Below are 13991 nucleotides of genomic sequence, written 5' to 3' on the forward strand. Positions count from 1 at the left end.
AATTATGGCTTGATGCAATAAAAAATAAATACAAAATAAATGGCAAAGTGAAAGTTGCTCAGTCATGTCCAACTCTTTGTGACCCCATGGAATGTACAGACCATGGAATTCTCCAGGCCAGAATAGTGGAGTGGGTAGCCTTTCTCTTCTCCAGGGGATCTTCCCAACCCAGGGATCAAGTCCAGGTCTTACGCATTGTGGGTGGATTCTTTGTGAGCCACAAGGGAAGCCCAAGAATCTTGCTAATTACTGGAAAGGCACCTTGATCCTAAGAAGCAACTTTCAGCCTAAGCCAGTAGTCCCCAACCTTTTGGGCACCAGGGACAGATTTTGTGGAAGACAATTATTCTATGGACCAGGATGGGGGGAGGGGGGGCAGTGGTTTCAGAATGAGTCAAGGGCATTACATTTATTTTGCACTTTATTTCTAGTATTATTACATCAGATCCACCTCAGATAATCAGGTATCAGATCCCAGAAGGTCTAAGCCATTTAGAGACAGACCATAAGCATCCTTTAAAAACACTAAAACCTGACTCTCTTGACAGTTCTTTCCTCAGAGAGATTTTTAAAAAGGATTTTGAGTAATTCTACTATAACTTGCAGGGATTATCTACATATACCACATAAAATGCAGTAAGAGAAAGAAATCTTGATTATGATGACAAGTATTATGACTATGTCTTTAATTTTTTCTAAACCTATTATAAAGAATAATTTATAATTATTAGAATCAGGAAGGCATATTTGACTTCAATATAAAATTAAATTTTTTATTCAAAGAGTTTTACAGGCAAAGTTTTAAATATAACAAGAAAAAAAATCAACCTTCTCTTTAAGTACTACTGCACCAGATATCTCAGCAAATAAATTACTCCCTGGCAATGTTATGCTTAGATGGGTGTTTTGGAAAGCTACTTTGGTTTGGAGTCCTTAGGGTATGTGTCTCACTAATCTATAAAAAAAATTTTCAGCACAATTAAGATAATACAAATTTTTATAGAATAAAAAGTTGTGCAAATTTATTGATCAGGAAAAGTAATTATTTCTTTCTAAAGATTTTCTTCTACACATACAGTATTCCAATAAGCCATGAAGACAATACTTGACTTTAATAAAAAATTAAGAGAGTTGGCATTTAATTCTTATTCACCAACATTATCACTATTTAATTAGATGATAGCAATCATAAACTCCTGTTCTTCACTCAAAATTATCTGCAAAATTACAGTATTACCCATAGTTTTATTTCCTCTGTTATCATAATATAACTCAATTCAGAGCCAGCATATGCAAAGGGTAAAATCACAGACCCAGAAACAAGCTTGCCAGTGTCAAATACTGGCTCCACTATTTTCTTGCTATATGATTTTGGGCAAGAATTTATCCTGGCCTCTTTTTTTCTATCTGTGAACATGGCTATAATAATTGTATCCACCTCAAAAGACTGCCCTAAAGATCAAATGACCTAACAGTCATGTAAAGTTCTTGCCACAAGATCCAAAATATAAGAGCTCTATAAATGTTAGCAATCCTAACTCATCCCATCATATAAAGTGTTAGCAGACCTATTTGTTTTTAAAAAAGGCACTTCCACTATTTTACCTAAATACAAGTTTATTTTGAATAGAGTAGCCATAAGAGTTAACAAAACAGAGAAATATAAATACACTGGGAGTCAACATTAAGAACAACTAAGCTGAAGCTCAAATGCCTAGAGGCTGTAGGATGCATGTCGTCCAGGTTAAGATGCAACAGGCAGAGAAGACTAACAGCAGTTTCAGCTATGAGTCTTAAGCTGAAAGTCACAAAAAGAGATGCTCAGAATTCGAAGTACTGATTTAAACCTAAGCTGCTTCACACACGGATAAACCTGTAACATACTCTAAAGGGAGCAGCTGCAAGGATTTGTTTAATCCTAAACAATGATTAGTTAGTGTTTATGTAACAGTACTCACCTGTAATGAAACGATCTAATGGCATCACAGGAGCAACATGAGGTGTGGCTTGTGTAATGAGAAGATTGATCAGATCTTGTTTAAAATTTTTCAGCGTAAGCAATGCTCTTGCAACAAGGCCACCCATAGAATGACCAATTATTGCCACACTTTTTGGAGCGAATTCTTGACCCTATTAAAAAAAAAATCATCGAGGCATGATTAAAGATTAGAATCACAGTAAACATAATAAATACTTCTCTGTACATATAAGCAATTTTATTGAAAAAAGAATAAACTATTTCTACAATCTCCCTTAATAAGACAGAAATACATTTTCATACACTTGTAATTAGTATATTCATACTGTTTTGTGTTCTGCAAGCATTTTTAAAAGTTAGGCTTTGGTTTTTTAAACCAAAATCACAACCCTTGGTCTAGCAAATTGTGTTTTCCCATTTGTTATATTGTATGTAAGAGGTGTGATTACATTCGGTGTATATCAGAATATTAGATTTTATAGGGTATATAAAGTCAGATCACTTATTTGAAAGTGGAGGTATCACAAAAAAGCCACAACTATTCCAGGTGCCATAGCAATGTACTACTGAATCATACTGATATATCTTATCTCATCAAATTATTTCTCTATTGTGGGCCTGGGTTTAAAAAGGAGTCAGCAATCCACAACATTTATTCACTGATAATTACATATTTTAATTTTTAAAGTATTTCTTTTTTAAAAATCTCTTCTATCTCCATATAGTATCAACTGTTTTTGAAGAGTTTTGCTCTCAAGGGGTATATAAAGAAAGATGTGGTTGTTAAAGTAGAAGTAAAAATAAAGTTTTTACTTTTTAAGAGAGAATAACAGTATATTTATATACTAGTGAGAATGATCTAGTAGTTGTTTTTGCTTAGTTCTCAATTGTGTCTGACTTTTTGTGACCCTTTGGACTGCAGCCCACCAGGCTCCTCTGTCCACTACCAAACTTCTGTTCATCACTTTCTGCACTGATCCTTCATCCATGCCTTCTCTCCTGTTACTATAATCTGGGCCTCATGCAGAACCAGAGTTAAAAGAATTGACCTGAGACTGCTATCCTTATAACTGACTGTATTCAAGGTTGGCTCTGGTTTGCTGTCTGGGACCACGGACTTTGGAAGGGTTCCCATCATTTCGAAAATGATAAAAATGGCTCATTATACCAAAACTGCTTTGTAAACATGGTTTATGTTGAATACCTTCAGCCTTATTTTTGTTGGGATTTTAGCACATGGGAGGCATAGGCAAAAGGTGTCCAGGTGACTGGCCCTCAAGAAAAAACCTTGGCTACTGAGTCTCCAATGAATGTCTCTCATAGATGACACTTCATGCATGTCACAATCGTTGCTGTAGGAATTAAATGCATCCAGAGTGACTTTCCTGTAAGGGAATATTGGGAAGCTTTTACCAGGTTTCTCTGGACTTCACCCCGTGCACCTTTTCTCTTTGCCAATTTTGCTTTGTATCCTTTCACTGTAATAAATCATAATCATGAGAACAACTATATGCTGAGTCTTGTAAGGCCTCCTGGAGAATCATCAGCCTGAGGATGGTTCTGGTGATCTTCCGAAACATACTTGATCTTAGCAAAAGCCACACCCTACACATGTGCTCTGAAACCTATCCCCTTTGGCCTTCTCAAGGACATCACTGTGGCAATTCTTCTCACTTTCTTCTTGCATTATTGTTTCTGTCTACTAGATCATTCTCACTAGTATATAAATATGGTCTTCCCCACTGGCTAGAGGGTAAAGAATCTGAAATGCAGGAGACGCAGGAGATGTGAATTCAATCCCTGGTCAGGAAGATCCCCTGGTGGAGGAAATGGCAACCTACTCCAGTATTCTCCTCTGAAAAATCCCATGGACAAAGGAGCCTGGTGGGCTACAGTCCGAAGAGTCACAAAAAGTCAGACACAATTGAGAACTAAGCAAAAACAACTACTAGATCATTCTCATTAGTATATAAATATACTGTTATTCTCTCTTAAAAAGTAAAAACTTTATTTTTTACTTCTATTTTAGCAACCATATCTTTCTTTATATACCCCTTGAGAGCAAAACTCTTCAAAAACAGTTGTCTGCACAGTACTTGCTGTCTCCAATTTCTCAAACACTGTTAAACCCATTCTGATCAGGTTTTCCCCTGCAAAACTCCTTTAAAACTGCACTTATCTGGTCACCAAGGAATCTAAAGATCCATTCTCAATCCTCACCTTACTTGACCTATCAATGGCAATACATAGTTGATCACTTCTTCCTCTTTGAAAATGCTTTGCTTGGTCCTTGACGAGATACTCTCACAGTTCTCCTCTTAACTCACTGACTCCTCCTTTTTAGTCTCTTGCTGGTTCCTTCTTATCTCCCCTCACCTCTTAATACTGGTGTGACTCAGACCCACTCCTTAGATATCTTCTTTCACATCTTGAACCCATTAGTGATCTGATTCAGTCTCATGGCTCTAACTACATCTCAGTTCTGTTCAGTTCAGTCGCTCAGTCATGTCCAACTCTTTGCAACTCCATGGACTGCAGCACGCCAGGCCTCTCTGTCCATCGACAAGACCCAGAGTTTACTCAAACTCATGTCCATTGAGTTGGTGATGCCATCCAGCCATCTCATCCTCTGCCGTCCCCTTCTCCTCCTGCCCTCAAGCTTTCTCAGCATCAGGGTCTTTTCCAATGAGTCAGTTCTTCGCATCAGGTGGCCAAAGTATTGGAGTTTCAGCTTCAACACCAGTCCTTCCAATGAATATTCAGGACTGATTTCCTTTAATTGGACTGGTGGGATCTCCTTGCAGTCCAAGGGACTCTCAAGAGTCTTCTCCAACTCCACAGTTCAAAAGCATCAATTCTTTGGTGCTCAGCTTTCTTCACAGTCCAAATCTCACATCCATACATAACTACTGGAAAAACCATAGCCTTGACTAGACGGACCTTTGTTGGCAAAGTAATGTCTCTGCTTTTGAATATGCTATCTAGGTTGGTCATAACTTTTCTTCCAAGGACTAAGTATCTTTTAATTTCATGGCTGCAATCACCATCTGCAGTGATTTTGGAGCCCCCCAAAATAAAGTCTGACACTGTTTCCACTCTTTCCCCATCAATGTCCGATGAAGCGATGGGACCAGATGCCATGATCTTAGTTTTCTGAATGTTGAGCTTTAAGCCAACTTTTTCACTCTCCTCTTTCACTTTCATCAAGAGGCTCTTTAGTTCTTCTTCACGTTCTGCCATAAGGGCGGTGTCATCTGCATATGTGAGGTTATTGATATTTCTCCTGGCAATCTTGATTCCAGCTTGTGCGTCTTCAAGCACAGCGTTTCTCAGGATGTACTCTGTACATAAGTTAAATAGGCAGGGTGACAATATACAACCTTGACATACTCCTTTTCCTATTTGGAACCAGTCTGTTGTTCCATGTCCAGTTCTAACAGTTGCTTCTTAATCACATACAGATTTCTCAAGAGGCAGGTCAGGTGGTCTGATTCCTATCTCTTGAAGAATTTTCCACAGTTTGTTGTGATCCACACAGTCAAAGGCTTTGGCAGAGTCTAATAAAGCAGAAATAGATGTTTTTCTGGAACTCTATTGCTTTTTCCATGATCCAGCAGGTGTTGGCAATTTGATCTCTGGTTCCTCTGCCTTTTCTAAAACCAGCTTGAACATCTGGAAGTTCATGGTTCACGTATTGCTAAAGCCTGGCTTGGAGAATTTTGAGCATTACTTTACTAGCACATGAGACGAGTGCAATTGTGTGGTAGTTTGAGCATTCTTTGGCATTGCCTTTCTTTGGGATTGGAATGAAAACTGACCTTTTCCAGTCCTGTGGCCACTGCTGAGTTTTCCAAATTTGCTGGCATATTGAGTGCAGCACTTTCACAGCATCATCTTTCAGGATTTGAAATAGCTCAACTGGAATTCCATCACCTCCACTAGCTTTGTTCGTAGTGATGATTTCTAAGGCCCACTTGACTTCACATTCCAGGATGTCTGGCTCTAGGTGAGTGATCACACCATCGTGATTATCTGGGTCGTGAAGCTCTTTTTTGTACAGTTCTTCTGTGTATTCCTGCCACCTTTCCATAATATCTTCTGCTTCTGTTAGGTCCATACCATTTCTGTCCTTTATCGAGCCCATCTTTGCATGAAATGTTCCCTTGGTATCTCTCATTTTCTTGAAGAGATCTCTAGTCTTTCCCAATCTGTTCTTTTCCTCTATTTCTTTGCACTGATCACTGAGGAAGACTTTCTTATCTCTCCTTCCTATTCTTTGGAACTCTGCATTCAGATGCTTATATCTTTCCTTTTCTCCTTGGCTTTTTGCTTCTCTTCTTTTCACAGCTATTTGTAAGGCCTCCTCAGACAGCCATTTTGCTTTTTTGCATTTCTTTTCCATGGGGATGGTCTTGATCCCTGTCTCCTGTACAATGTCAGGAACCTCTGTCCATAGTTCATCAGGCACTCTGTCTCAGATCTAGTCCCTTAAATCTATTTCTCACTTCCACTGTATAATCATAAGGGATTTGATTTAGGTCATACCTGAATGGTCTACTGGTTTTCCCTACTTTCTTCAATTTAAGTCTGAATTTGGCAATAAGGAGTTCATGATCTGAGCCACAGTCAGCTCCCAGCTTGTTTTTTCTGACTGTGGCTGCAATGAATAGAATCAATCTGATTTCAGTGTTGACCATCTGGTGATGTCCATGTGTAGAGTTTTCTCTTGAGTTATTGGAAGAGGGTGTTTGCTATGACCAGTGCGTTCTCTTGGCAAAACTCTATTAGCCTTTGCCCTGCTTCATTCCGTATTCCAAGGCCAAATTTGCCTGTTACTCCAGGTGTTTCCTGACTTCCTACTTTTGCATTCCAGTCCCCTATAATGAAAAGGACATCTTTTTTGGGTGTTAGTTCTAAAAGGTCTTGTAGGTCTTCAAAGAACCATTCAACTTCAGCTTCTTCAGTGTTACTGGTTGGGACATAGACTTGGATTACTGTGATATTGAATGGTTTGCCTTGGAAACGAACAGAGATCATTCTGTCATTTTTGAGATTGCATCCAAGTACTGCATTTCAGGCTCTTCTGTCGACCATGATGGCTACTCCATTTCTTTTAAGGGATTCCTGCCCACAGTAGTAGATATAATGGTCACCTGAGTTAAATTCACCCATTCCAGTCCATTTTAGTTCGCTGACTCCTAGAATGTCGATGTTCACTCTTGTCATCTCCTATCTGACCACTTCCAATTTGCCTTGATTCATGGACCTAACATTCCAGGTTCCTATGCAATATTGCTCTTTACAGCATCGGACCTTACTTATATCACCAGTCACATCCACAACAGGGTATTGTTTTTGCTTTGGTTCCATTCTTTCTGGAGTTATTTCTCCACTGATCTCCAGTAGCATATTGGGCACCTATCGACCTGGGGAGTTCCTCTTTCAGTATCCTATCATTTTGCCTTTTCATACTGTTCATGGGGTTCTCAAGGCAATAATACTGAAGTGCTTTGCCATTCCCTTCTCCAGTGGACCACATTCTGTCAGACCTGTCCACCATGACCGGCCCATCTTGGGTGGCCCCACATGGCATGGCTTAGTGTCATTGAGTTAGACAAGGCTGTGGTCTGATTAGATTTACTAGTTTTCTGTGATTATGGTTTCAGTGCATCTGCCCTCTGATGCCCTCTTGCAACACCTACTGTCTTACTTGGGTTTCTCTTACCTTGGACGTGGGGTATCTCTTCACACCTGCTCCAGCAAAGTGCAGCCACTGCTCCTTACCTTGGATGAGGGGTATCTCCTCACTGGCCGCCCCTCCTGTCCTTTCATGTGGAGTAGCTCCTCTCAGCCCTCCTGCTCCCGTGACTACAACTTCATGCTAGCTACACTTGGGATGTCTACAATGTACCTTAAATACAATCTGTCTAGAACTGAACTCTCAATATCCTTTAGATCTGTTCCTCCTACATTTCTCCCCACCCTGGTTAATGATAATTAAATTCTTTTAGTTTTTCTAGTTTGAAATGAAGTAAAGTGTTAGTCTCTCAGTCATGTCTGACTCTTTGTGACCCCATGGACTATAGCCCACCCGGCTCCTCTGTCCAGAGTTCTCCAGGCAAGAATACTGGAATGGCTTGCTATGCCCTTCTCCAGGGGATATTCCCAACCCCTGGGTTGAATGTGGGTCTCCTGCATTGCACGCAGATTCTTTACCATCTGAGCCACCAAGGAAGCCCTTTTTCTAGTCTGGGCCATCCTTAACTCTTCTTTTTCTCTCACATTACACCTCCATACCTGAACCGCCAGCAACGCCTGTTGCCTTTGAGATTTATACCAGTATGACCATTTCCTATCATTTCCACTGCTATCAACTTGATCCAAACCAAAATTATCTTGCCAAAATTACTTCAATAGCTTCCTAACTGGTGTCTCTGCTTCCACCTTTACATCCCTTCAGTTTATCCTCAAAAGCACACTGACACCAGAATGATACTGTTATAACCTAAAACAGGGCTTCCCAGGTGACTCAATGGTAAGGAATTTGTCTACCAACGAAGGAGACACAGGTTAGATCCCTAGACCAGCAAGATTCCACATGTTGCAAAGCAACTAAGCCCATGGGTCACAACTATTGAGCCTGCACTACTGAAGCCGGAATGCCTAGAGCCCATGCTCTGCAACAAGGGAAGCCACTGCAATGAGAAGTCTGTGCACTGCAATGGAGAGTAGTCCCTGCTCTCAACTTCTAGAGAAAAAGCCCAAGCAGCAACAAAGACCCAGCAGAGCCAAAAATAAATAAAAATTAAAAAGAAAAAACCTAAAACAGATCATCTTATTCCTTTGTTCAAAAACCTCTTTAGTAGCTTTCTGTATCATTTAATAAAAGGCAAAATTCTTAAAACTGCCTACAAGACTCTATAAACTGCCTTCCTCCCAAACTTTCCTTCTACTAACTTACTGTTCCAGCCATACCAGACTCGTTTTTCCTGAAATACAGGACCCATGTGTTTGCCTCATATATTTGTTTCCTCTTCCTACAGTACTTTCCCTAGGTATCTAAATAGGTTAAGTAAGTGAAGTCACTCAGTCATGTCCAACTCTTTGCGATCCCATGGACTGGCTGTAGCCCACCAGGCTTCTCTGTCCATGGGATCTCCAGGCAAGAATACTGGAGTGGGTTGCCATTTCCTTCTCCAGGGGATCTTCCCAACCTAGGGATTGAACCTGGGTCTCCTGCATTGCAGGCAGATGCTTTAACCTCTGAGCCACCAGGGAAGCCACTCCCTCATGTCTTTAGTTTGTATCAAATTGTCTTCTCAACAGAGGTCTTCACTGGGTGCCCTTATTTATAATCGTAGTCTACCTTCAACTACCTATCTCCCCTTTCTGTTTTTAATTACTGGTATTTATCACAAGATAGTATGTATTTTTCTTATTTATGATGTTTTCTGCCTGCCTCTCCCTATTTGAACATAGTTCCATGAGGGCTTAGATTTCTGTTTTATTCATTCCTATATTTGCACGCAGACTCACATGATGAACGAATGTGGTTTCTTCCATCTAAAATGTCCTCTCACTTTCCCATACCCAAGAATATCCATTCAACAAGACTGAGTTGTCTCTTAATCCCTATTGTACTTGCTTGTAACAGAAATAATACTTTCTAAAAGCCTCAATTTAAAAAAAAGTCTATTAGTTCTATTAAAAATGTAACATGTATTTGTTAGAGAAAACAAGACAAAAAAAAAAAAGAAGGAAAACAAAGCACCTAATACTTTGCCAACTAAGATCCGTCTAGTCAAGGCTATGGTTTTTTCTGTAGTCATGTATGGATGTGAGAGCTGGACTGTGAAGAAAGCTGAGCACCGAAGAATTGATACTTTTGAACTGTGGTGTTGGAGAAGACTCTTGAGAGTCCCTTGGACTGCAAGGAGATCCAACTAGTCCATTCTGAAGGAGATCAGCCCTGGGATTTCTTTGAAAGGAATGATGCTAAAGCTGAAACTCCAGTACTTTGGCTACCTCATGCGAAGAGTTGACTCATTGGAAAAGACTTTGATGCTGGGAAGGATTGGGGGCAGGAGAAGAAGGGAACGACCGAGGATGAGATGGCTGGATGGCATCACGGACTCGATGGACGCGAGTCTGAGTGAACTCTGGTGATGGACAGGGAGGCCTGGTGTGCTGCAATTCACGGGGTCGCAAAGAGTCGGACACAACTGAGCGACTGAACTGAATACACAACATTAGAGACACAATTGCTTTTTGGGAAAGACATTTATGGCATTAAATCTCATTTTGAAATCACGTCTAATTTATCTTATCTAATAACTATCAGATATGTAAAAGGTTCTGTTTGATCTTACGGCTTGTTTCATACTACAATAAGTGTAGATTTAAGCTAAAAAATATTTGAAGTAATTTTAAAATGCTGACTTAGGCAACAAATCAAGGCACCTAAGTTTCATTTTCAAGATACACAGGATTACCAATGACTGGATGACTGTAGCTTTACAGTTAAGTCTTGAATCAGGCAATGCAGGACCTCCAACTTTGTTCTTTTCCAAGGGGTCTTTTTTTATTTGTTGCTTTGATTCTTTCCACATAAGCATATCAATTAAAAAAAAAGAACGACTGGTATTTGATTTGTAGAGCATTAAATCTACTGGTCTATTTGGGGAAAATTTACATCTTAATCTTGAGATTCTAAACTATAAAGTTGGTCTGCTCATTTATTTTGGATTTCTTTAATTTCTACCAGCAGGGTTTGCAGTTTTCAGTGACTAGATCTTGCACATCTTTCACTAAATTTATCCATAAGATTTTTTATACTACTGTAAATGCATTTCGAAACTTCACCTTCCATTTGATCACTGATTTCTACATATTGACCATTTACCTGTGATTCTGCTAAATTCACTTATGAATCCTAAAACTATACTTCTACTTTAATCTTCAAATTCTGATGACATGTCTTCATTTTAATTCAATTCAAAACATTTTCAAATTTCACCCGTGATTTTCTTTTTAACCTCTGGGTTATCTAGAAGTCATTTCCAAACATTTGATGATTTTCCAGATATCTTTTTGTTGAGACTTCTAATTTAATTCTGTTATGTTCAGAAAATAAACCCTGTATGACTTCAATCCTGACACTGAGACTTGTTTTATGGCTTAACATATGGCATATCTTGGTAAATGTTCCATGTGCACTGAAAGAGATCACAGCTTGTTCAGTTGTTGGGTGTGGTCTATAAATATCAGTAAGCCCAGCTTGTTTCTACAGTTGTTGGGCACATTCTATAAATGTCAACAGGTCAAGCTGATTAACAGTGTTAAAATCTTGTATACTTTACTAGTTTCCTATTTATTTCATCAATTATTCAGAGAGGATTGCTGAAATTATCAACTTTAATTGTGAATTTACCTATTTTTCCTCTGGTTTGTTAATTCTGCTTCATCAACTTGGAAGCTCTGTTACTAGGTGCATACTCCCTTGAGATTCTTTGGCCTTCTTGATGAGCTGACTCTTATTACCAAGAAATATCCCTCTTTTTCAATGTAATGTCCTTTGTCCTAGAATCTATTTAATTGATACTAAGATTGCCATGGTAACTTTCATACTATCTGTATTTGTATGTGTATTTTTTCCATTTCTTTACATTTCTTAATAAGGATTTTTACGTCTAAAATGGCTTTTGCTTTCCAGTACTCAGATTAGCATATAGCTTGTTGGGTCTTGTTTTTTAATCCAGTCTGACAAGATCTTTCTTTTAATTGGAGTGTTTAATCCATCTACAATTAATATAATTATTGATAGCTGCACTGAACTCTATCATCTTGCCATTTGTTTTCTGTTTGTCCCATCTGTCTTTCGGTTCTTTCCTTTCAGACTGAATACATTTTATCGTGCTTCACTGATACCACATTTTTTACAAATCAAAGGTCTATGGCAACTTTGCACTGAGCAAGTCTATTGGTGCCATTTTCCAATAATATTTATTCACTGTGTCACATTTTTTGTAATTATCGCAATGTTTCAAACTTTTCCATTTCACTTGTTATGGTGAGCTGTGTGATCACTGACCTTTGATATTACTACTATGAAGGTTCAAATGATGGTCAGCATTTCTTAGCAATATTTTAAAATTAAGGTATGCACATTTTTAAAAACATGACGCTATCACACACTTAATAGACCATGGTATACTGCAAACATAACTTTATATGAACTAGACCCCCCAAAATTCATGAGACTTGCTTAACTGCAGTATCTGCTTTATTGCAGCAGTCTGGAACGAACCTGCAGTATTTCTTAAGTAGATCTGTATTTCTCCTCCATTTGCTCTTTAGCTGCATCTCCTTCTTTGTTGTTGTTACTCTAGAAATTACAATGTACAACCTTATCAGTCTATCATGAATTAATATTATACTTCTCACTGTAGTGGAATAATTCTATTTATTCCTCTTCCTATCTTTTCACCATTAGTATATATTTTCCTTCTAAATAAATTATAAACCTCAATGAATTCATTACTGGAAATAAATTTTTTAACCTTTTAATTCTGAACGAATTAGACACTGGCTCTCTAATCCTAACCCTTCCTCCTTGGTATGGTATTGCCTTGTATTGCCCTGTGCACACGTATTGTAGCACTCAAAGACTGAAAGAATCAAATTTCTAGAGCTCCTATCTATGCCTAGTTCTTAGTTCTCTTCTTCTCCTACTCTGACCACAAATCTAGCCATTTCTGTAGTCTCAAATGCCAGCCTCTGCCTTCTTCAGCTTAGTGATGTCAATTTGCTCTGTTTCATCTCTAAAACTTCACCCCATGGTCTGGAAAATGCTTCCAGGCAGAAAGCTGGGCCCTCATAGAGCTCACATCACATGTTTTCCCTCTTTCAGTGATCATAGTCCTTTACTATTTGGTTGTCCAACATCTGAAAACACGTGCCTCAGATATTTTCACTAGTTTTATAATTGTTTATATATGGAGGTGGTCTACTCTAGTACCAGTTATTTAGACAATTAGCAGAATTAACGAACTAGAGGAAAAAATAGGTAAATTCACAATTAGAGCTGATAATTTCAACAAATCCATACTAATGGATTTAGGAAATGCACTGTACTCCTAATTTGTATATAAAGGAAAAAAAATTCTGTTTTCCCAAAATTCACAAGAACGAGTTCTTGTAAACTGAATTTGAACTTTAAAACCCATGACTGAATTCAACGCAATAGAATTTCACACAAGAAAACCTTTGTGCCACCTTTGCTTCAACTTCTGTGTGTGTGTGCATGTACACACAACTCTTTGGACCTCATGGACGTAGCCTGCCAGGCTCCTCTGTCCATGGAATTTTCCAGGCAAGAATACTGGTGTAGCAGCCATTTCCTACTCCAGCAGATCTTCCCGACCCAGGGATCAAACCTGTATCTCCTGCAGTGGCAGGCAGTTTCTTTACCACTGAGCCATCTGGGAAGCTCATGTAAACAAATAATTTAAAATACGCTGAGTCTCTTCAACAAACAAAAAAAGATACCAGTAGGCTGATCACTATTGATTTGCATGATTATCTCATACCTTATAGAGCTTGAGAATTGTTTTAATGCATTCATGCACAAACTTGGTCTGCTTCTGAAGACTTCCACCATACAGTGCCACCAGTTCTTCATTGAAATTCACGCTAAAGAAGTCAAAGTGGTATTTGAAGTCAATGTCTTCGGCTTTTCTAAGTGCAATAGAACCAATAGAACGAACTGCAGAAGAAAAGGATTAAGTGTATATGAAACAAAAATTTTTAAAGTTTCTTCTATTCTAAAGCTTCAAAATCTCTTAACAAATAACTATCTCACACTCTGAATAAAACCTATTTCAGGGTGACATCCTTAATAATATCAATTTAGAAGAACAAACCCACCTAGCAATTGTGTGTCTTGTTCTATAAATTTTTAAAAATTAAATATAAAGTGAATGGTTCATTCATTCTCTACCTGTTTCCCCTTCAG

The 13991-nt window shown here is 38.6% G+C and overlaps 1 protein-coding gene across 1 annotated transcript in view; it reads right to left on the reverse strand.

Annotated features, from left to right (window-relative positions):
* PGAP1 (post-GPI attachment to proteins inositol deacylase 1) overlaps window positions 1-13991 on the reverse strand; it is a 70805-nt gene that overhangs the window by 48297 nt on the left and 8517 nt on the right. Inside the window, exons 3-4 of the mRNA XM_052635581.1 lie at window positions 13567-13742; window positions 1959-2130 (exon numbers count right to left, since the gene is read on the reverse strand). Coding sequence (XP_052491541.1) covers window positions 1959-2130; window positions 13567-13742 — 348 coding nt within the window. The remainder of the gene's footprint in view (window positions 1-1958; window positions 2131-13566; window positions 13743-13991) is intronic.

This window comes from Budorcas taxicolor, chromosome 2 (genome assembly GCF_023091745.1).
Source record: "Budorcas taxicolor isolate Tak-1 chromosome 2, Takin1.1, whole genome shotgun sequence".
NCBI classification, from domain to species: Eukaryota; Metazoa; Chordata; class Mammalia; order Artiodactyla; family Bovidae; genus Budorcas; species Budorcas taxicolor.